This window comes from Echiichthys vipera, assembly GCF_963691815.1.
Source record: "Echiichthys vipera genome assembly, chromosome: 9".
NCBI lineage: Eukaryota > Metazoa > Chordata > Actinopteri > Perciformes > Trachinidae > Echiichthys > Echiichthys vipera.
The window spans coordinates 21717087-21742643 of record NC_139834.1 but is presented as its reverse complement, the minus strand read 5'-3'; the positions used below and the strand labels follow the sequence as shown (position 1 = coordinate 21742643).

At 36.7% G+C, this 25557-nt stretch overlaps 2 protein-coding genes across 2 annotated transcripts; both read right to left on the bottom strand.

Annotated features, from left to right (window-relative positions):
• Positions 1 to 2954: 2954 nt before the first annotated feature.
• LOC310952066 (taste receptor type 1 member 1-like) lies at positions 2955 to 24671 on the bottom strand (the record flags this gene model as incomplete). The annotated part of the gene is made up of 6 exons (XM_083920553.1): positions 2955 to 3883; positions 4584 to 4704; positions 5714 to 5920; positions 7583 to 8308; positions 8470 to 8770; positions 24493 to 24671. 6 exons carry the CDS (start codon positions 24669 to 24671, stop codon positions 2955 to 2957), a joined length of 2463 nt encoding a protein of 820 aa, XP_083776679.1.
• Positions 17559 to 24011, bottom strand: LOC310952160 (taste receptor type 1 member 1-like; the record flags this gene model as incomplete). Its single annotated transcript, XM_083920668.1, has 5 exons — positions 23925 to 24011; positions 23081 to 23806; positions 22234 to 22440; positions 19608 to 19728; positions 17559 to 18487 (listed from the first exon to the last, which is right to left on the bottom strand). Exons 1-5 carry the CDS (start codon positions 23943 to 23945, stop codon positions 17559 to 17561), a joined length of 2004 nt encoding a protein of 667 aa, XP_083776794.1. The 5' UTR covers positions 23946 to 24011.
• Positions 24672 to 25557: the final 886 nt, after the last annotated feature.

The window sequence follows — 25557 nt, the reverse complement described above, 5'->3', positions numbered from 1 at the left end:
CTTAGTGCTGTTAGAGCTGATTTAACCTTTGAATAATCCAGTTTCCAAATTTACGGCCTAATTTGAATGCAATGTCCCCATGGAGAGTATGACATTGTCTTTGATGGATACTGACATTAGAGGAAAATTAAGTCATACAAGTATATAGTGGAACTGTAGTCTCTCCTGCAGACACTGTGAAGGAATGCCTTCATGTGGTGAGATCAGTGTAAAGCACCCTTAAAAAACTTGAACAGAAAAATGCACATTCCAGTTGTACTTTCTATTTAATTTATTAAGACATTGCAAGTACTTTATTTTTCCCATTGAGGAAATTCATTATAAGTTAAAATTTGTATCAATTAATATGTCTGACTGACACTACAGGCACATCATTTCAGAAATAACAACTCCCAAAGATTGCAAAGAAGAGCAGATACTTTTTCTACTTAATATAGAATTTATTTTGAGCGTGGATGATGACAGTGCTTGTGTAGCATTGAAATAGCTTTAGAGATAAACTATTTAAATAATAATAATAATAATAATAATAATAATAATAATAATAATAATAATAAAAGAATAGTCCTAAACTTTATTTATATAGCACTTTTCATATAAAATACAGGTAACGCAGGTAACAGATAATGGCTATCCCTGGGACTATCGCTCGGCCACTAGTATGGTTGTTTTAGAGTGGGCAAACATTGTGTGTCTCAGCTTTTACTCTATGTATGGAAAAAATGGAAAGCCAATGTTGTCAACAAAAACAAAAAAAACCCAAGATGATTTGACAATCAGTCAACTAAAGGCAAGACTTGACCAATCGGATTCAACAATAAAAATTCTTAGTGAGTGACACCGCTAGATCTCACCAAGTACAAATGAGCTTGCAAGATCACACATTATAGTCCCAAGCAAATATATACAAATTAAATCCATTCAACCTAGTATCTTTGGTTTATGCTAAAAGGCCACGTCCTCTTACACACCTTATCCTTGCATGATTTAACATCAGACCACACAGGTTATTTGAAATAGGAAAATCTGCAATGACTCAGCAGACTTACATAAATGGCCTGGAGTCTCACCAGAATTTGAATTCCTCCTGGCAGAAATACAAGACTCCTTGCTTGGTAAAATCAAATTGGATCATTTGACACAAACGCAAACCTCATCATACAAGTACAATGTGAAGTGAAATGCTACATTATCATGGTCCAAGACCATTTGCAAATGTATATCCTAACTAAAACACCACATTAACACCAAAAAAGAATGAAGGTGTATTAAGTTATGATTTATTTCCAGAATATTACCCAATTAATTTGGAACTGACTAAAGCTTTCACAATCTATACTAGTAGTTTTAAGTATACAAGAAATATTAATGGTCCATAGGTGACTCGGCTGGGAACCAGAGGGTCGCCGGTTCGAGTCCCTGTGTGGACCATGAATGGAGCGTGGACTGGTGGCTGGAGAGTTGCCAGTTCATCTCCTGGGCACTGTCGGGGTGCTGTTGAGCAAGGCACCAAACCTCCAACTGCTGGGGGCGCAGGTCACTGACAGCCCCCTCGCTCATCTCTCATCTCTCTATTAATTGCATGTATATAGGTCTTGTCTGTGCATGTGTGTATTTCGGGCCTGTGTGTGTAACATGATTAATAATAGAGGTAAAACATCAAATATCCCATTGCAGGATTAATGAAGTAATTCTTCTTCTTCTTCTTCTATAAGTGAGTAAATACTTCACCTGTTTTGTGTCAGTACTCACTAATGACTATGATATGTTTGCACTTTCATTCCAAGCTTAAAAGCTTTAGTGAGGCCAGTGTGGACTGTGACTGTGATTTTGGTTTGTATGTGAAGTTTGACTTTCTTGATATCGTGCCATTTTCTTTCTCTCTCAAATTTTTCACTTCTGATACAATTGTTTTGCTAAAATTGATTTCAACTCCATGTGGTAACGCGCAACAAACTCACAGAAAATTGCAATTAGGCATCAAACTTATTTTCCAATACATCCTTTTTAACCTTAAAACTGTAACATCGTATGTAAATAAATAAATCTGTATTGACATTTGATGAAATGTAAGCCATAAAGGATTTCAAGGTCCTGTATTAGTCTAGCATGTAGAAGTTCTGACATCATGTGGCAAGATAAGTGTTACACCAAAAAATCCCACACATTCCATTTTATGTCTTTAATGATTCAACTTAATGGATGCATTTATTTTGCATGATTTACCATTTAATGTCCCGAGGCTGTTTAATAACATAACCTAAACACATCTAATAAGAATGAACATATTTATCCAAGTATAGTTCACAATGAATTTAACAGTTTGAACAACATCAAAGCACATATTCTCTTGTATTAGCTATTTAAGGACATACAAATCTAAATGGTACATCTTTAATGTACCTACTAACTTAGCTAAATAACTGGCTAAATAATTTAAAAATAAACTTACTATTAACTTTCAAGAAAAAGTTGGCTTATTCTGCAAATTCACTTATTCACCTTCTTGCTGTAGGCTACATGAGAAAAAATGTAAACTATATCTGTTTGTGTTCACCAACCTTTACACAACAACACTAAAAAGCGTATTTCCCAAAATGTTGAATTATTCCTTCAGTGAGATGTGCAGAGTGGAATATCTTTAAAGGTGACTTGTCTCATCACAATAAGTGTTAGAATCAGACCAAGGCAGCCTTTAATATTACTAATTAAAGACAACAGCCATATACATTTGTACACATTTGGCTTACTGCTTAGAGAAGCCTCAGTTTAGGAAAAGGACAGGTTCTTAACCATCTCAATTAATAACCACTTGTAATGTTTCATGTTTCTTGATGTTTCTTCTTTTAGCTCATTTCAAGGCTTTGCTTATTGATACATTCCTAAAAAAAATAAACAAACTAAAATAAAAACAGGTATACAACATGTACAACTCACACATTTACTGGAAGCTGCTACTGGCTGATTGTTTTGGTATAATTCTGAATGAGACCTTGGAAATACTCCTGTGTGTTTCTATGGGGTTGAAAAAGTATGATGTAGCATTTTGGGAGAAAATACCACAAAAGGAAAGAGTAGAGACTGGAGAGTACTGCCAGAGCGTTTAGAGTTTGGAGGTATTTGCCATGGTAAAGTACAAATTCTGTGGCAAAGATGATCCAGGTGAGGATCAGCAGGAGCAGGCAGAAGGTTATTGCTTTGGCCTCATTGTAATTTTTTGGGAGGTCTTTTCCCATGTAGGAGAAAATAAAGCACAGGGAGCACAAAGACAAAAGTAAAACCACAGAACCACAGGATGCTGTCAGACTAATGTCACATCCAAGTATGATTTTGTCTGGGTACCAAAATGTTTCATTGTAGGGTTTGGGGGGGTCACAAGTATAGCCAATAACAAGTATGAGTGACTGTGTTAAAAATGCCAAAGTGATGACCAGCCATTGTCCGTGATATTTCTTCCACCAAAAGTGGAGTTTGGGGAACTTAGTGGCTATTTTGAAAATGCAAACAATTTGAAAAGAGCGAACAACAAAACATGCAAGACAAACTGTGTAGAACAAGATAAATGGTAAGAGCCTTAAGATACAAAAGGAAAATGTTGGCTTACCAAAGTAAAAGAATACACTGACACTACACAGACTGAGGCAGCCTAAAATTAGGAAGCACATTGGTCCCCCAGCAGATCGGACAACAGGTGTATTGTAGTTGATAGCAAAGAGAGCAGAAATAGCTAGTGTGAGGCCCGTCAAGGCTAAAGCCCCGACCATGATCAGTATAGCCCCACTGTCTGTGAATGGGACGTACTCCACCAACCGCTGAGTGCACGATGTACTTCCTTCTGCAGACCATTCTGTCTCCTTACACTTGATACACGTGTAGGCATCCACTGTTTTACAAGAAAGAACAGATTTTTAATAAAGTTAAGGATACTTTAACCTTAAATAATTATTTTAACCATTTTGATCCACTTTTGTGATGTGGCAATGTGGGCATTGTGTTCAGATGAGCCGTATATGGCTTCTTTCTGTGGCAGAAGCCCCCATGGGTCGGAGGATTTCAGCCGATCAGGATGACACAAAACACTTTGTATTGTGTCATCCGGTGGATCTCCAATGCTCCATTCCACTGGGACTTCCACCATGGAGACAAGCCAAACAGGATCATCTGGACACAATGTCAATATAGCCATGATGCATTACTGTACGAACCAGCAAAATAGTGCTTTTAACTAAAGATTTCAGACAGTTGAGGAGACAGTGTTATACTGTATGTCCCCCTAAGATGATGTAGGGATCTAAGAGAGATTGCTAATAAAATTACCTCTGAAATGTCTGTGAGCAACAAATTTACTTTTGTTGTTCATGTTAACCATATTTTCAAAAAAAAATGTATCATATAATGAAAGGAAATATTCCATGTGATGCAAAAGACAATAACAAAACCGTTCATAATTATCTTTTACTGATAAAGCTAGAGCTTCTTTGTCATTCCATTGGTCAGAGGAGTGAAAAATGAAGCCCACACGTGTCCAGTTAACACAAAAAAGAAAAAAAATAATCATTTTTTACTTTTTTAGTGTCATTTACCTGTGCTGTTGACGTAGGTTCCATTTCGACAGATCTGACAATTGAAGCAGCATTTGTGGATTCCATTTTGCTTTTTTGCATATCCTTCAAGACATTCTCGGGAACACAGTGAAGTAGGCACCTATACAAGACAATTATTAAGCAACAAATACAATATAAGTAAAGCAAAAATAATACTGGGGGAACTTACTGTCACTACAGTGTATACAACTTTTAAATGATTTCTTAACAGGATTTGTTAAATGTGATCATCTTATTAGGCACTAATATGTCTAGACATCTGCTAAAATGACACCATGAAAGTAACACATCTATAAACATCTGTATATTTTCTTGATAATGTATTTAGCCAGTCATTGTAATAACCAAACCAAAGTGTTTTGTGTATGCATACACACACACATCTCTGTGGAAGACGGAAGTATGGAGGTAAGCTTTTTTAATAATCATATATGGCAAAATGTGGTCCTGGAGACACTTACTGTAGCAGGAACTACCACAAACGTTTGGAGTAATTTGCTAGGTGTTTATATGTTTATATGGTGTTCGACCCATAGACTGTATATAAAGATGGATGGCCTAACGATCCCCTGTAAGTGAAGCCCCCTGGTGGTTGGCTATAGTACTCCTCAAACATTTTTTTTCCTAGTGATGGTTTCTTTTGATGTAGTTATTTGATACTATAAAAATGGGGTGATCGACTAGCAATAGGTCCTGCTGGTGTATGGGCTGGGTATCGATTACTCTACTGCCCTATCAGTACTGCTACTCTGTACTACTCTGTACAGACGACCATGTTTGGGATATTTGGCTTTACTTTTGCAGTGGGAGGAAGTGGAACTGTGCATCCATCTTAATATACAGTCTATGGTTGCAACTATGCCAGGTACAGAAAAATTACAGGTGTGTTGTTGAGATAAAAATGAAGGTCAACTTTGTATATGGGTGGGATCGAAGCAAGGGTGCTGGAAGTAGGAGGGCAGAAATTAAGAAGGAGTCATTGCCCACAACTTTACGGCCCTGACCCAATTTAGTATTGTGGCTGGGGTGATCTCATCGCAAGATGGTCTCGAGTTAAACTCGTGATATACTGCATTACCACACATGTAATTAGGAAAAAAACAACTTACTTCTCCATTCCGGTACCACTTAATTTTGGTGTTGTTGATGAAAAAATTGACAGATGGGCGAAATTTATAAAAGCCAATCTCCTCTGCATCAACACTGTCGTTCCAAAAAACGATAGAATAGGAGCCATAGTTGGGGTCACCTTTCTCATCAAACCAAATACTCTGGTTTAAAAGTGTAAAGTTAGAATTCTTCAGCTCTGCTAGAACCTGATGTGGGTACACAAAGATTTCACACTGATTAAATAGGTTGTTAAAAATATTCCCGAGGAAGGAGACATTGCTGTGTGATGCGTCCTTTTTAAGCTATTTCCCTTACCGAAAGGATTTGGTACATTGTAGACTTTTCCTATATTGGATATTTCTTGCCTGATATATTGTCAGGGAATGTTTGACAGGAAATATCAGCTTTAATTATATAATGCTTTGAGGATGTAAAGTTCAGTATGATATACATTGGAGATCAAAATTAGAGAACAAAGTATTAATACTTGATTTATTCTGAAATATTGTTTTTTAATTTATTGTTTAGAATTTGATAGAACATCAGCTGTGGCTCCACCATTGCTGTACTGGCATGTTTTATTTTAAATAACCAAGGCACCAAAAAAAACCCTTTATTTTGTGGGGGAAAAAAACAGCGAGAAAATTAGAGAACAGTTACCATTGTTTCCGAAGAGAAGATTTAAACAAGGTTTTCTTAGGGCTACATGATTAAAAAATGAATAGAAAGTGTAGAGGCTTTTGCTTTGAATTTCTTCAGCACGTCTGCGCCCACAGGACCTCACCTCACACTGCTCTGGTTCGATCGTGGTCCATTCTTCTTGCAGTCTCTTCCACAGTTCTGTAACTGTAGTGGATTTATTTGTCATTACTTTGTTGCCAAGTATTTTCCAGAGATTCTCTATGGGGTTGATATCTGGACTCTGGGCTGGCCATTTCATTGTTTCAATATTCTGAGCTTATAGGAACTACTTAACCTATTTTGCAGTATGACATGGTCACCATGTGAGACAATTGCAATATTGCATGTTGCTGATGGAGGTTTACATAACATTTGTAACATTACATTTGCATTTACCCTACCATTTTGCTGTACAAGAAGCCCAACTTCTTCCGCAGAAAACATCCCCCAAACCATGAAACTTTACACTTTACACAGCTTGGGTTCAGTCTTTCCCCAGTCCTACGCTGAACATAATGTTTCCCATCAGACACAAATAAATTGAACATACTCTCACACTGAGGTGCACTCTGGACCAGTTCTCCTTTGTCCACACAACATGCTCCTCAGTCAGGGCAAGTCTAGCCATTTTATTATTTCTGCTGATGAGAGGTTTGGTCACTGCAGAGTGGGCTTTCAGTCCAAATTGTCTTAAATGACGAGACCCTGTTTGCCGAGACAGATCCTTGCCCTGTTAAGCACTGAACTGGCGAGCAACTCCAGCTGCAGTGTTGAACGGATTCCCCATTGACCTCCTTCACCTTAGAGCGACTTGCCAAGTGTCTTGCAAACTAACCAGGAGAGGTGCCAGATAAATAGGGTGTGTCCTACAATTAGGTAAATTGTCACCAGGTGCCAGATTAACACCAATAACTGGGAGGTATCTGAAAGTGTTCTCTAATTTTGCTCACTGTTTTTTCACAAAATAAAGTTTCTTGCTTGGCCACAGCTGATATTCTATCAAATTTTGAACAAAAAAATAACAATATTTCAGAATAAATCAAGTATAACTTGTTCTCTGATTTTGATCTCCAGTGTATGATGACAAAGCACATATTTGGTCGATGTTTACAGTTATAGTAGTAAAAGTATAAATTAAAGCTGACATTTAAATAAATGCTATTTTTTTTTAATGTTTACGTACTTACCATAAACGGGTACAGTGTAATATTGACATTACATTTATCAACTCCACATTGCAAGGCATTGTGTAAGGCATGAGCGATGGCGTATACAGCAGCATAAACAGAAAAAGAATAGGATGGGTCCTCATCAAGGATTTCTTCTGCACTCCGGTTACTGCAGTTGCAAACCTGATTACAAAATTCCTGCCGTCCTTTCATTTCACAGTGAGTATGGGTTTTGGAAGAATGTATGAAATCACTGAAACCAGGTATTGTCACTACTGGCTGAGACACTCCAAGTACTGTTCCAATATGTTTGATTCCATCCTCTTTTTGGAGCTTAGTGCTTAAGGACCAGGTGTCCCCTGCTATCCACACCTTGTTAGTGACATTTAGTTGTATAGCTGACTCAATGACATCTTCAGCAGTCCTTTTTGGAGCAAAAACAATAATTATTGTTATCTCCTGGGCCTCTATCTGTTTGAACATTAGTGAGTAATTTGCATTTTTGTTCAGATCTTTGGTGTATGCCAGGCAGATCTCGGTATCTTTAATCATCTTTATGAACAATGCCTGGCCATCTTTGCCATAAGCATTATCGCTGTTAAGAAAAGCAACCCAGCGCCAGTTGAAGTGCAGTATGATTTTAAAAATCACTTCTATCATATTTTTTGTGGAATGCACTGTTCGTAGGAAAGAGGGAAATTTCACTTTCTCTGAAAGAGCAGAGGAAGCAGCTCCATAACTGACCTGATAAAAGAGTAAAAGTGAAATTGTCATTTTCAGTAACAATACATTCTCAAGTGTCAAGTTAAAAGTTGTATTAATTTAAAAAAAAGTTCTACTGTGACTATCTCAATTTAAATGACTGATTTTATAACAAGGAAAAATGTTAAAAATACAATAGTTACCAATGGAACAAGGTCCACCATGAACAGTGGGGCTACAGTCAGGGTGTCAGTACTTGAGTAAGGGCCGACCACTGCCATCACTTTGGACAGATTCTTGTGTGGTTCATCACTCCAAGGTTGGATCAAACCATTGACTGAGAGGAGTTTCAAAACTCCTGGGAAGCTGTGTGTATCTGAGCAGTGGTCAAATATCTCATAGCCAAGAGATACATTTGGCAGGAGGTTTGTGGAGTTATTGATTTCCTCTACAGAAAATCTCATCACCTGAAACCTACGATAACTTTGCAGAATGAAGTGTTGACTGTAAACAGAGAATGGACGGCAGGAGAGTAGGATTAACTTTCGATAAACATCATCAGTCATCACAAATCTCACAGAAATGGATGTTACAAAAAGGGAATTTCATTGAACAGTGACGGAGGTCAGCTAAAGCAACTGTGATAAGCACCTAGTTAAATCAGTTAATTGGGGAATATGCAACTAAAGCTATTGACCTAGCATTGCGAGTAAAGCTGTTCAATGTTCAAAAATGATATGCATACTTCAACTTATTACATTTAGAGTTTGGCATTTATTCAACTTCAAGTTACTCACTCAGATTAATTATGGAACTCACCTGGAGCAGTCAATGACTTCTGGTCTCTCATGATGAACAGGGTCATTGACATGAATATCAAACAGTCCACCTATCAAATAATCTCCTTCCAGCTGAAATTCTGAGGCTGAGACAGTGCATTGAACCAAGGCATGTAGAAAAGTTCCCAGTAGACACAGAGTAGCCAGACACTTTTTCATTGTTGTTATTACCTTTTACCAATCTGATATGAACTGTGATGGGATTAGACCCTGCCTTTAATAAGCAATGTGAACAGGACACCCCCAATGTTGGCATGACAAGTGGTTGGAGGAGAATACACAAATCAGTATGCAAAAAGCATTTTAGCTACACAAACTCTCTGTGGTGATTACAAAGAGTTTAACAATATTATGAGCAAGCACATTTAATACATTTAAATTACATCTAATAAAAAACATACATCACAACTGAATTATTGAGATAAATTGAAATGACATAAAAACCCGGTTACATTCACATATGAAAAAAAAAATCATCTGACGAGTCAGGTTAATTTAATACCTCTATCATGAATAAATCTGGTAATCACGGATTATCCTTCCTTTAGCCAAAATGACATATGCACTTACTCACTGGAAAATTTATGAACCCTTAAGAATTTTCATTTCTGCATAAATGTGAACTAAAATGTAATCATATCTTCATTGAAGGCCTAAAACTACATAAAGAGAACTAAACTAAAACTGTATGTCTGCTGGAAAAATTACGTGAACCTCTACGATTAGCAGTCAGGTCATTGTAGGTGTGTCAGTCAATGGCATGACAATCAGGTGTGAGTTTAGAAGTCCCTGCCCTATTGAAAGTATATAAACCTGTGTTAACTATGAAAGTCTGGTCATGATCAAAGGGTATTTCTTCGGAGCTCAAAAAGTAGCTGGTAACAAAAGGTTACGAAAGCATTTTTACAACTGTACAGCTATGGCCGGATGTCACTGCAACACAACGCCTAATTTAAGAGCCACACACTTCATCTGAGAGCTCATTTCTCTTCTTTTAAGCATTCAGATCCCTGGTTAGTGCTAGTATCACTTCCTATATATATATATATATATATATATATATATTGAGTTTGCTATATATATACTCAATAGAGAATGGAAATAAACCATAAAATATATTCCAGTGACCATCTTGCAATTGGATCCCTCAGCAATGTCCAGATATAAATCACTTCAGGAACATTTACCCAAAAATGTTAATAGGCATAGGGATGAGGAAGAACTACTTTCTACCTCACCCATCTTTGAACTCTGCCTTCCTTTTGATCTCAACACACTTGAAACTTTCTTCCACGGTTGTGATGCTATCATTTGACAGGATCTGGTCACATATAGACATATAAAGTAAATAACTGGCAAAATACTCAAAACCGCCTCTTTAAGTTCCCTCGACAGGACCACACACACACACACACACACACACACACACACACACACACACACACACACACACACACACACACATACACATACACACACACACACACACACACACACACACACACACACACACACACACACACACACACACACACACACACACACACACACACACTTATCTGGTCCTACCCCTTCTCCATAACTCCAACAATTAAATCATATTTGCTAAAAAAACTATCCCAGTGCTGTTATGTGCAACCCATGTATCCACACTGTTTCAATGATATGTAACCTCAACTCTTCCTCATCCCTATGCCTATTAAGATTTTTGGGGAAATGTTCCTGAAGTGATTTATATCTGGACATTGCTGAAGTTCTAGATCCTAACCATTCCACAAATTCACTCCACAAATTGAAATACACAAACTCTTCATAGAGGCATGAACTGTAAGCACTGTTTTTTTTTATTAAACTTTTCCTCTTAAATGTCAATGCTTTATAGGGCACTCACTGGAAATTCAAAACTGTAACCTCAGAAAGTAAATAGGGGATCGTACAGGACATTTTTTTGTTTTGTACAAAAATATCATATTTTTCATCTTTGCATTGCAAATCAAGGTCAATGAAGTTACCGTATATGAGAACTTGCCTGTCTAGGGTAAAAATAATTTTTTATTTTTTATTTTAAAAACGAGAAAAACATTTTTAACGAAGACACATAACAATCAGTTCGGAACAGTTTCTTGAACCGATAAGAAGCCCACTTGTTACAACAGTAACAGTTAAATCTTGCATTGTAAATAAATAATATGTGAAACAAACCTTATAATTGATCAAATTGAGTATGTGTGATGATATGCATGTTTCCTGTTTCTTGTACATGCATTGCTTTTGTCTCTGCTCTGTGAAGCACTTTGGATGACTGTTACAGGTCAAGTTAACTTGAACTTGACAGAAAAATTAAATAAATCATAAATACTTGATGAATGCAAAATCATTTAAAAAACGAATAAAATATAAGCAGCCCCAAGGATCATGGTTAAAACACTTTCTTTCTTTTTTTTTTTTTTTAAAGTGCATGTTTAAAAACTATAAGAACATTTTTTCTCCTGAGGAAAAAATACTGGCCACTGTCATAGACCATTTAGGAATATAGCATAATGAACCACTAAACTGTGGATGACAGGGGTAAGGTAAAGATGAAGTACAAACGTGGTTGTAAGATCACATAGAGTCACAAGCAAATACACACAAATTAATTAATTCATTCAACCAGATGTCTTTGGTTTATGCTAAAATGCTACATCCTCTTACAAATGAGCTCTGCATGACTTAAGATTTGACCACACAGGATAATGAAGAGGTCGTGAGTTTGACTCTCACCAAAGTTTGAATTTAGGCAACCTCCTGATAAAAGGGCGGAACTCCTCGTTCTGCTTGGTTGGAAGGGATGGACCATTATGTGCGGGAGAAATGTGGGCAAATACATAGTTATTACTGTATAATAGATGGATAGATAAATAGATATACGCAGAGGTGGTAGTTTTGCCTTGCTTGTGCAAGCTGCAGGGTCATAAGCCGGAGGCCACCTTTCATCAATGTTTTGCTCTGTTATCCCCAAAACATCTCAAGTTGAAGGGGCGTCTACCTACTGTGCCCTACCGCTTCATGAAAGAGGCTGATAGTGATGTGACAATGAGATGTGTTTGGGGTTTGTCTGAGTTTTTTTTTTTTTTAATATTAATCATCTCTCCCAACTGAGACAGACAGACAGACACACTCAAAATGAGAGAACAAGTTATCAATACAATAGAATATTGTGGAAATTAATTAGTAGAAATGAATACTGATTCTAACTGGGGCAAGCTGTTTCAAAGGTGTACAGCATGCTCGTTCTTGGATTGAGATGAAAAAAAAAATTAAACTGTTCAACACAGAAAATTGTAATGCATTAAAACAAGAAATAATTCTGTTATATTATATTTCCAAAAATTGAAACGTCATGTGTCTGTAAAGCCATATAAAAACTGAGGAAAGAATGGTACTATACAGTATGGGTAAGTAGCCTATATGTATTACTCCAGAGTAATGAGTTAAATCTTACATGTTTATTTGATCAAAGTTGTGTACACAAAATTAGAACATGTTCAACATATGTGTCAAAACATTCTGTAACCTAATCCCTAAGTGTGCCTGTAGTTTAACCTCTAGACACCGTGACTGTGAAGTAGTGCTTTCATGTGGTGACATTAGTGTTATAACAACTTCAAAAGACAGAAAGAAAATCACACACATTCCATTTTATGATTTTATTCAATCACTCTTACTGCTATATGACTGCTGTATATGTGGATAATCATTGAACGTCCTGACTGTCCTAACTGTAGCATACATTTGAATCCATATATCAACAATGTTGTTTAGCAAGGCCAGAAGGATTAAGCATGGAGGTTTATTAAACTATAATTTCAACATCAATTAGGCTACTATATGAAAATTGGCTTTACAATTGGCTTAATAATTTGGACCGCATCCTTTACAGTTAATACTCAGCTGCTCTTTAATGAGAACGCCACAAAAAAGAATGAGAGACTTCATGCTATCGGCTCTAGGAGGCTGAATTTGAATTTTCTTCTTAAATTTCGATAATGTTTTATACTTCATTTTTACAGTGCCACTACTGAAATACTATTATAACTGCAACCAGCCATTTATAAACTAACATGACAGATTTAAGTTACATAGAGAGATTTGATTTAAGTAAAAATAGTGGCTGCTTTATATATAATCACATTGTATGAACTTAATGTGTGATACAGCTCACAACTATGCATTCACAGGAGGTTTATGACTGTCAGGTTCTCATACTGTATTGGAAGAATTAGATAATAATGGAGGCTTTGAGACTTGTGTTTAAAATTACACACTGTACATAATATACAAATGCAGTGTCACGTGGGGTGACGGTGAATACACGGAGGATTGGACCCAAATGCAGACCCGGAACTCAGGAGACAGTATTAACAAATTGAATAAACTTATTTACAAAGAGGTGCACTAAAAACAAAGGAAAAACAAGAAGAGAACTGATACAAACTGGACACGAGGAATGAGCACAAGAGGACAGGTACACAGGGAGACATCTGGGTATATAGAGTATGAGGAATTATGATACGGCACCGAATGAGGCTCGGGACCGGCTTTATATACAGAGTGGCAGGTGATCAATGCCAATGAGAATCACCTGCCAGGAAAACAAACTCAAACCAGGGAAACAGAAAGGGGAGCAAATACAGAAAAACACAGACAGAGGGAGACAAAAACAACGAGTAAGAAGGAGAGGCGGACTGTCCTGATCCGATCACGACATGCAGTGCTCATTCATGTTGCCTTTGGCTCAGGGTCTTTAACTGAAACACAACTTTCCATGTGTGAGTATCATTATTTTAGGCTTGTAATTATTGGTTTTTTATTATCATCATTTGTATTGTTATCATTATTTTTGCTATTATTATAATTATTTCTACTCTGTAAGTGATGGCAGCAAGGGCAGCAAATTTTTAACCAGATGATTGGACGAGATCAGGGGTGTCCAACCCTGATCTCGAGAGGGAGAAACCTAAAACATGCAGGGCAGTAGCTCTCCAGGAGCAGGGGTTAGCACCACTGCATTAGATGAAAAGTTAAGGGATCAGGAAAGTTTTTACAATTCATCCTTTCGGATGACATTGTGAGACATTTTACTAAAAAAAAACAAAATGTCAACCTCATTGGTGTGGAAACACATGATCATTGCATTCGGTTCCTCATAAAACATAGGAAAGTCAAGTTTTGCTCAACAGAATTATGTGAGCCAGCATGATAAATGTGTATCCTGTCCCATGTAGCCCATGTGCCCAACATATGAAAGTCTGGATTTGACAATAGATAACAGTGAAATGTGGCCTTGATCATCCTGCAAACAATTAACAGTATTGCTCCTTTATGCATTTTTTTTTTTTACCTTAGCTTTAACTGCTTAAAGCTGTTAAACAGTAACTAATGGTTGTCAATGGCAAGTGTGAAACATCTACTCTAATGTTTTTATACTGATTCTATGCTTTGCTATAGAGATGATCTGTGGATCACAGGGATAAGGCAAAGATGAAGTGCAAATGAGGTTCTACGATCACCTAGGGTCGCAAGCAAATACTCACAAATGAATTAATTCAACCAGATATCTTTGGTTTATGCTTAAAGGCTACATCCTCTTAGAAATGAGCTCTGCATGAACTAACATTTGACCACACAGGACATTGAGATCATTTGCAATCACTCTGTGGGTGACAATGACTCTCCCCAAAGTTTGAATTCAGGCAACCTCCTGACGAAATGGCGGAACTCCTCGTTCTGCTTGGTAGAAAGGGATGGGCCCTCATGTGCAGGAGAGATGCAAACGAAACCATGTGGCCTTGATGCTCATCTTGAAAAAAGTTATCATTGTTTATTACAACATTACCTTTATTTTATGTTCCTTACTCACCAATGCAGGTATGATCTGATGGCCACCTTCCCATTCCAAGACAGAAACATTTGAAAATGTTTTGTTCAGTAAGTATTAGGTGGTCCTATTTAAGTACCAAATATCTTCTGATGTTGGTAACAACTTGAACAATACTCTGCTAAAAAGGAAACGTATAAACCATAACTATCGTAAAGAGGTACAACATTTTGCCTTGTCCGATCTAAGACAGTATCCAGCATGGCAAAAATGAAAAGCTAACACTATTATGAACATTAGATTCTTTTGGTATCTTCTGGAATTAAAGAGACAAACAGATGTTAAAATTCATTAGCTTTCTGCAAGGCTATGCCAAGACATATTTTTCAAGAATCCTTGTTTTTATGGAAGAAATGATGGCCCATCCATTCAATAAAAGTAACATCATGTACTTGTAAAGATGATGCCAAAGATAACATATACTGTATATTATGACATGGGAGGGAAATGGAGAACAACATGAAGTATAGCTCTTTTAGAAAATAAATAAATAAAGTACTGATGTTAGAACATCAACCTAACCAACGATGAATTTTTGTGCTCAGTATCTACAGTACATAGTTTAATGCATAGTACATGTGGATGTGGCCAAATAAGCCACACAGTGGCTTACACATGTTATGAGAGACAGTACGAAAGCATATCTATTGGCAGTTGGTAGAGAGACACATCTAATCACATCATTGTAAGCTTCTTTCATCAAACAGTGATGTAATGACAGCTGTATCAATGGACAAGTACGACATAAATCATTACTGGACTGATATATTTGTATTATATGATGGTTTATATGTTACAGGGTGTGTGTTTTGTAAGAAGTTTGTAAAATGAGGTGGAGTGGGGGTAGAGGTTAGTTTCTTACTAGAACCAGTTTAAAAGGTGTGCAGTGTGCTCTTTCTGGGATTGAGATGAAAGAATATTAAAATAAAACTGTGCAAACACACAGAACATTGTAGTGTATTAAACCAAGAAATCATTTCATTATATTATATTTCCAAAAATTTAAACTTCATTTGTCCGTAAAGTCATAAAAACGGAGGAAAAAAAAACAGTAGCAAACAGTAGGGCAGTAAGTAGCCTTTATTTATAACTCCATGATTATAAGATACATCTTACATGTATGGTATATTTAAACAGAGTTGTCCACACAAAATCAGAATTTCAAAAACATCTGCATAATAACTGACATCTGCACCCTAATTGCAATACAAAAACCAATATATTCCAGGTGTGCCTGTAGTCTAATCTGTAGACACTGTCTACAGATTAGACTACAGTGAAGTGGCAGCTTCATGTGGTGACATTAATGTTATAGTAACTTCAAAAGACAGAAAGGAAATCACACACATTCCACTTTATATTTTGAATGAACCATTCTTACTGTTATATACAGAGCACTCCTGGGGTCACAGCAAGGTTATTTTATTGCGTGCCCTCGCAATATTTAGCGTTCCCATCATGTATCCTCATTGACTATTTTGATCTCAGGTGCCTTGGCGTGAAGTTACACATACGCACGCTGTGGACAGGAGGCAACCCATTTGAGGTAGAAGCTCGTCAGTTTGTGCTTGAGATCTGTGTATTTACATACAGCATGCTGGAATACATAGTAACACATGTCAGCTCTGTCTGCTGTTACAGATCAATATACCCGATTTAACCACAGGGTGGCATAGTAAACAAACATGAACCTCAATAAAACTGAACCTGTTAACTCTATAGCGAACATCCGAAAGGATTCTAATTAACTCAAATACAGTCATTAGCACAAGTTAATGTTAATAATGACACAGCTGTTGCAAATCCTAACATGACAGCTGTCATAAACAAATCTTTTTATCCCTGCTTCCCTATATTATCATTTATAACTTTTTATTCAGTCAGTCCCCTCCTGTCACTCCGGGAGTAAGACTGGCCCTGTTCCTCCTGGTATGTTGTACTATCAGTTTGTACCCATGACTATTGCCCCTACCTCTTCAGTTCTTCCCCTAAAACTAATGACATGACATTGATTCATTTGATCTCAAGTTCCCTGGTGAGAACTGACTGACTGAATATAAAAATAATAAATAATAATAAAGTGAAGCAGAGATAAACAGATTTGTTCATGACAGCTGTCATGTTAGGATTTGCAACAGCTGTGTCAGCATTAACATTTAAGTTAATTAGGCCTTTTGGGTTAATTTAGGTATGTTGATCTGTAACAGCAGTCAGAACTGATATGTTTCAATGTGTGTGCCAATATGCTGTATGTGAATACACAGATCTTAAGTTGCATCCTGACTAGTGTCTTTATTCATTAAATTACAACAAATACCTTGTTCCTCCTGTCCAGTATTCGCTTTTGATGAAATGTTAAATAGTGTATATTGTTGTATTGTATTGTTATTGTATATTGTTGTTATTAAAACAACCAAATGACCAATCAAAAAGCCACATTATTATCATATGTGATTACATATATGTAAAGTATTCAGAGACCTGAAGCACATCGGTTCGTCTACACAGCATGACCCATATATACTTGAAGCTGCTACTGGGTGATTGTTTTGGTATAGTTCTGAATGAGACCTTGAAAATACTCCTGTGTGTTTTTGTATGACTGAAAAATTATGATGTAGCATTTTGGGAGGAAATAAAACAACAGAAATGAGTAGAGACTGGAGAGTACTGCCAGAGAGTTTAGTGTTGGGATGTACTTGCCACGGTAAAGTATGTTTACCGTGGCAAAGATGATCCAGGTGAGGATCAGCAGAAGCAGGCAGAAGGTTATTGCTTTGGCCTCATTGTAATTTTTGGGGAGGTCTTTTCCCATGTAGGAGAAAATAAAGCAAAGCAAGCACAAAAATAAAAGTAAAACCACAGACGCAGAAGATGCTTTGAGATTAAATACACAACCAAGTATGATTTTGTCTGGGTACCGAAGTGTTTCATTGTAGGGTTTGGGGGGGTCACAAGTATAGCCAATAATAAGTAAGAGTACCTGCGTAACAATCGCCCCAGTCATAACGAGCCATTGTCCGTGATATTTCTTCCACCAAATGTGGAGCTTGGGAAACTTATTGGCTATTTTGAAAATGTAAACAATTTGAAAAGAGCGAACAACAAAACATGCAAGACAAAGAGTGTAGAATAAGAGAAACGGTAAGTATCTTAAGATACAAAAGGAAAATGTTGGCTTACCAAAGTAAAAGAATACACTGACACTACACAGACTGAGGCAGCCTAAAATTAGGAAGCACATTGGTCCCCCAGCAGATCTGACCACAGGTGTATTGTAGTTGATGGCAAAGAGAGCAGAAATGGCTATTGTGAGGCCAACCAAGGCTAAAGCCCCAACGATGATCAGTATAGCCCCACTGTCTGTGAATGGGACATACTCCACCACCCGCTGAGTGCACGATGTACTTCCTTCTGCAGACCATTCTGTCTCCTTACACTTGATGCACTTGTAGGCATCCACTGTTTTACAAAGAAGATTGTCAATAAAGTTAAGGTTCAGAAAGTAGAAGAAAACGGTTACGTTTTTATTAAGGTTAAGGTTGACTTTTGAAAAAATTGCCTGTGGTTAATAAGGAAGCTGTAGGGTTTCCGGAGACTCATAAAAAGTCTTAAAAAGACTATAAATACTATAATCGGAATTTTAGGCCTTAAATTGTCATCTTAAATACAATGTTGCTAACCTGACTCTCACCGGATGACTTTCGTTCTGCCTTGCTAGACAGAGTCAAGGCGGAATGAAAGTCATCTGGCCATAGTCAGGTTACATTTTTGCCAGATCTTAAAGTTATAATCCTTGAGATTTTCATCTAGTTCATTGTCTGTTAAGTCTTTCAAAGTGTATCAATGTGTGTGTTGGTGTTTATGGATTTAAGACGGTAACATTTAGAGGACAGTCTGGAAGTAGAGAGATGAATGTGTGTCAAAGTTTACAAAAGAGCAAAAAAAGTCAACATGCATGGTAACCCTGAACATGACAAGATGGAGGATTGCAATTAAATCTTAGCGCCAAAAAGCCGCTAGAAACAAAGTATCTCAATTCTTACGAATAAGGACTTTAAATAAAAATTGATGACCGTTACTTTTATAAAGTTTTAAAGTTTAGTTGCTTTTTTTTCTGGAGTGATGTACAGTAGAAACTGAGTTTTGTCTTTCGGAAATGTAAACGGTTGTGTATCTTCACCCACGTGTGTGTGTGTGTGTGTGTGGAGAGACACGGCTAATTAACTCAGAGCAGACAGTTGTAGTTGGTGATCAGAGCAGAGAATTCATTAGCAGTAAAGTTGTGAAGTATTAGTAAATATACAATGTAGTGTTTCACATTTCCTGATGCTGGTTTGTTTCTGTAAACACAGGGCCTCCGCAAACATTTTTAGATATTTAATCTGTGATACTGAATGTTATTGTTGTTTGCGTTGTTCAGAGTAAACATGGAACCCCCTTTTTAAATGTAGTCAATAAATATTAAATAACTGTTAAACCTTCTTAGTCATAAAAAAAAGCTGAAATTAGATTCATAAATACTTTAAAAAAACACAACCGTGCTTTTACTCATTTCTTCATTGTATGTATAATAATTTACCTGTGCTGTTGACATAAGTTCCCTTTGGGCAGATTTCACAGTCGAAGCAACATTTGTGGATTCCATCAAACTTTTTTGCAAATCCTTGAGGACATTCTTGGGAACACAGTGAAGTAGGCACCTGTACAAGACAATTATTTAGCAACAAATACACAGCAAAAAGAATACTCAGGGAAATGACTGTCACTACAGTGTATACTACGTACTAAATTGCTCAACAGGATTTGTTAATAGTGAATACCTTATTAGACACTAAGTAATATGTCTAGACATCCGCTAAAATTACACCATACAAGACCATCTGTTTATTTTCTTGTTAATGTAATTCACGAGTCATTGTAATTACCAAACCAATGTGTCTTGGGTTTGTACATACACACATCCCTGTGGAAAAGAGAAGAATCAGCATTTTTAGTGATATAATATACAGTATAGCTAAATGTAGTCCTGGAGACATGGCCTGTAGCAGGAACCACCACAGGTTTTGAGTATTTAGCTAGAGGTGTTTATACGTCTGTCTGCAGCCACATTTTGCTACCACAATAGCGTTCCACCCATAGACTGTATAGTATTAAGTTGGACGACTTGACAGTGCGCCAAAAGAGAAGTTCCCTGGTGGCTGACTGCAGTATTGGTCATAAACCCCGCCCCCTCAATGTAAGTGGATGGCACAGGAGCCAAACTAAAAAGTCAAAGTATACATCAAACTCACTTTTCCTAAAGATGGTTTCTGTAAATGTAGGTAGTTTTGTTTGTTTTTTAAAACTAATGTATTTTCAAGTGTTATTTTTTCTGATATTGTAACCTGGGTTGAAAAGCAAATTATAATTTGAAGTGTAACATATGTTAAAAAAGCTAATTATAATTCAAAGTGTAAAGCAAATAATTACCTAACCAATCACAAGCTGCTCCAAGGTGATAAATGTCTTGGTCATGGAGGTCACTTCCTCTTTCTCAATCTCTAACTGCTGTTAGCAGTGAGTACAATCCCTCGTATTATGTTTTAGGGTAGTTTGTTGAGGGCTTGGTTTAGTCCTGTATGTAAATGTGTTTAATCCATTCGATTGACAGATTATAAATTGTTGTGTATTGTGTAAGCTTAACTAAAGACTCTATTTGATTTGAATATTGTTGTACAAGAGAAATAACTAAGATATTTCAAATGTTATAGATTCTTTATGAACTTTTGTAGGTCAGGTTGTATGTGTGATTAGGTGATGACATCACCTGGACATCGTTTTTTTTTGTATGATGGCGAGCAACAACTGGAATGCCTTGAGCCAACCCCTATCTTCCACAGTGTATGGTAGAACTGAAAATGAACTGAACTGAATCCTGGGACAATTTACTTTTTTGTCATCCTTTTTATGGACAAAGGACTGTGTACCTGTGGACACTGCGCTGAAAAAAATTAAAGGGCCTAATTTTTGTAATTTGAATTTTCTGTTTTTTGTTATTTGGGATGTTGAAATAAGCATCAAAAATATTGTAAAATGATTGTGGGCTCCCACACGAACCTGAACATTAACATCTAACTATTCTACTTGTTACAATATGTTTGGAGGCAAATGATAGAGAAGTGGTAGTATTCAGGTTTATACCTGTACATATCCTTTTAATATGTATATACACTGGAGATACAAATTTGAGAAAAAATATAAATACTTGATTTATTATGAAATATTTGAATTTTTTAGGAATTATATATAAAATATATAAAAATATAAATAATATATTTTGTTCAGAATTTGAATTCAATTGAATAACTCTGGGAAATATTTGCAACAAAGTAATGGCTAAGAAACCCACTACAGTTACAGAACAGAGGAAGAGACTGCAAGAAGATTGGACCAAGATCAAACCAGAGCAGTGTGAGAAACTAGTGATGTCCTGTGGGCGCAGATATGCTGAAGTCATTCAAAGCAAGGGCCTCTACACTTCCTATTCGTTTTTGAATCATAGAGTCCAACGAAAATATTGTTTAAAAAAATAACGATTTTTGTTGAAGTGCTGTATTTAAAAAAAAGGCTAGAACAGCAGTGGTATAGCCACAGAAGATATCCGGCTGTTAAGTCTGACGTGACACCCTTTCAAAATACGATTTTTCGGGTTAACCGCTCCGTTGAAACAAAAGAGACACAACAGCCGAACATGTGAACAATTATGATCACCTCTTTTGTCTTTCATCGATAAGAAAGAGGTAAAATGACAATTATGTTGTTTTCAGATAAGTTTAAACAACAGGGAACACAGCGTTCGGTGTTGTAGAAATACGAGGCTCGGAACGGCTTGGACCCGGAAATCATATTTTGAGAGGGCGTTACGTCACAACTTAACAGCCGGATTCTATCGAATTATGAACAGTAAAAAAATAACAATATATATAAGAATAAATCAAGTATCAATAATTTGTTCTTTAATTATGATCTCAAGTGTAGATATCAATGCAATGACACCATGAAGAACCGTAATTGATATTCCTGATAATGTGTTTTTCCCCTGTCATAGCTATTACTAAATAAACACACACACACAGACACATCCATGCAGAAGTGGGAAAAGCAAAACATATATAAATGAACATGCATTATAACACATGAACCCTTGATAGGAAAAAACATCTTACCGCTCCATTTGTGAACCACTGAATTATGCTGTTATTGATGAAGAAATGGAACGGTTGGTGAAAATTATAAAAGCCAATCTCCTCTGCATCACCATTGTGGTTCCAGAAAACTATAGAATAGGATCCATAGCTGGGGTCGCCATTCTCATCAAACCGAATACTCTGATTTAAAAGTGTAAAGTTTGACTTCTTCAGCTCCGCTAGAACCTGATGTGGGTACACAAATTGCTTGCATTACTTGCATGTGCATACAAAAGACACTGAAGGTGTTAATTACATAGGTTTTTTATAAATATTCTTGTTGATCGAGGAACTGTGGGACGTGTATTAGATTTTACATTTCTTTTATGAGATAGCATGCATATCTAGGTGCAGGATCCATCAATTCAACACTGGGGGCACAAATTAGACAAAACATTTCTACAGTGTGCTGGTAGGTCAGAGTAAATTAAATCTGTTACAGCTGTTTCATTTGTTAGAAACTGATGTTTGAACCTGACAAACATCCAGACTGAAACGTATCATGAAGACGAAGCCTGTCAAAGATCTCTTTGATACTGAAACATTGCGTTATTTAGGGTATCCAACTGGAAGCCATTGAGTGTACATATCTATTATCTGATTTGTAATGTTTGATAGGTAACTATAATTTTGAATTGTATTCTGAGAATTGAATGTCTACGTTTTGATTGCTTAATGTATAGAATGACAAAACAGAGTATTTTTACTTTTATGGATCACTTTTAAATAGGCTTGTCTGTAAGATAACCTTGTCAGAAACTTAAATGTCCAAGATACTGATGGTGAGAATTGATTAAATGAATTGTCAAATTATATTTATACTTACCATGTGTGGCTGCACTGTAATATTTCCATTACATCTTCCAGATCCACATTGCAAGGCATTATGTAAGGCATGAGCAATGGCATATACAGCAGTATAAACAGGAACATTAAAAGATGGGTCTGCAGTGATGACATCTTCAGCACTCATGCTGCTGCAGTTGCAAATCTGATTACAAAACATATTTTGTTCTGCATTTTCACAATGAGTCTGGCTTCTGGAAGAATAGATAAAATCACTGAAACCAGGTATTGTCACTCTTGGCTCAGAAACCCCAATTACAGTTCCAATATTTTTGATTCCTTTCTCCTTGGGGAGCTTCTTGTTCAAAGACCATGCATCACTTGCTATCCACACCTTGTCGGTGACATTTAGTTGTATTGCTGACTGAATAAGAGCTTCAACAAGCCACTCAGGAGCAAAGACAATAATGACACTTATATTCAGTGTCTCTATCTGTTTGAATATTTTGGAGTGATCTGTAAATTGATTGAGGTATTTGGTGTATGCCAGGCAGATCTCAGTGTCCTTTAACCTCTTTATGAACAATGTCAGTCCATCAATGCCATATTCACCATCAATGTAAAGAAAAGAAACCCAGCGCCAGTTGAAATGCTGCACAATCTTAACAATCATTTCTATGACGTCTTCATTGGGAGGCACTGTTCGTAGGAATGAGGGAAAATTCTGTTTTCTTGAAAAGATTGAACTAGAAGCTGCATAACCGATCTGTTGAGAGAGTTTTTGTCATTATTTTCAGTGACGAATTCTCCAAAATGAAAAGCTTTTCATACCATTTGATGTATCTGGAAAAGAACATTTTAAGTACAATATTAAGTAAATTTACCATAGGAATAAGATTCATCATGAAAAGTGGGGCTGCGGTCCGTGTGTCAGTGCTTGTAGAAGCGCCAACCAATGCTATCCCTTTGGACAGGTTTTTGTGTGGGTCACTCCAAGGTTGGATCAAGCCGTTGTTCGATATAAGGTTGAAAAAATCTGGAAAGTTTTGTGTATCTGAGCAGTGGTCAAATATCTCATAGCCGAGTGATACATTTGGCAGGAGTTTGGTGGAGTTATTGATTTCCTCTACAGCAAATCTCATCACCAGAAACCTTCGATGACTTGAATAAAGTAACGTTTTACTGTGGACAATGAAAAGACAGTGAGAGTTTAAGAATTAGTTTCACCATTGAAGTATATTTGTAAGGCCTATACAGATATGGATATTCCCATGACGGTTTTTAAGGAACAAGAACTTTAATTTTGATAATATAATTAAATTAGCTTGAGGCTAAATGTGCTTCTTGCTTCATCTGACCTGACGTTAGAGGCAAAAATTCTAATAATCTAATCTGGCATACCAGTAGTTTCAACTTCAGATGGTATTCATTCAAATTTATTTTAACACTCACCTTGAGCAAGCAATGGCTTCTGGTCTTTCTTGATAAACACGCTCACTCTGATGAACATTAAAAAGTCCACCTAATAAATAATCTCCTTCCAGCTGAAACTCTGAGGCTGGGCTTGTGCATTTCGCCAAGACATGTAGAAATATTCCCAGGAGACACAAAAAAACTAGAAAATGTTTCATTGTTGTAGTTCTTGTTTACCAATCTGATGTGAACTTTCTTTTGTAATTCATAAGCCACGGATGATGGCAACAATGAGTGCATGAGATGTCATTAATACAACTATGAATAGTGCCAGGAGCATACACAAATGAGTATGCAAAAATTAATCCCTGTGGTGTACACACCCACAGGGCATAACAATCATTATGAGCAAACAGGTTTCATGAATCATGAATACATCATGACCACTGCAAAATTATCAGTTTCTATGATGTTTATATAGAGGTATGTGTTTGAGTAAAGTCAACAGTTTTGTTTTATTCAATCAACTGCTGACAACATTCGTCCCAAATTCTAAATAAAAATAGACATTTAGAGAAAGAAAATGACAAATGATCAAAATAACAAAAATGATGCAGTGTCTTCACACCTCAAATAATACAAAGAAAACAAGTTCACATTAATTTAAAACAACACAATACTAATGTTTTAACTTCATCAATATTTGGTGGAATAACCCTAATGGTCAATCACAGCTTTCATGCATCTTGGCATGCTCTCTACCAGTTTTTCACATTGCTGTTGGGTCACTTTATGCCACTCCTGGTGCAAAAATGTAAGCAGCTCAGCTTTGTGTGATGGAATATGAACATCAATCTTCCGCTTTATCCCATACCAGAGGTTTTCAATGGGGTTCAGGTTTGGAGATTGGTCTGGGCTGTGACAGGGTCTTGATCTGGTGGTCCTTCATCCGCTCCTTGATTGACTTAGCTGTGTGGCATGGAGCATTGTCCTGCTGGAAAAACAATCCTCAGTTGGCAAACATTGTCAGAGCAGAAGGAGGCAAGTTTCCTTCAAGGATAAGTCTGTGAGTATTCTCATTTGTCCAGGTCATCGCTATCCTCA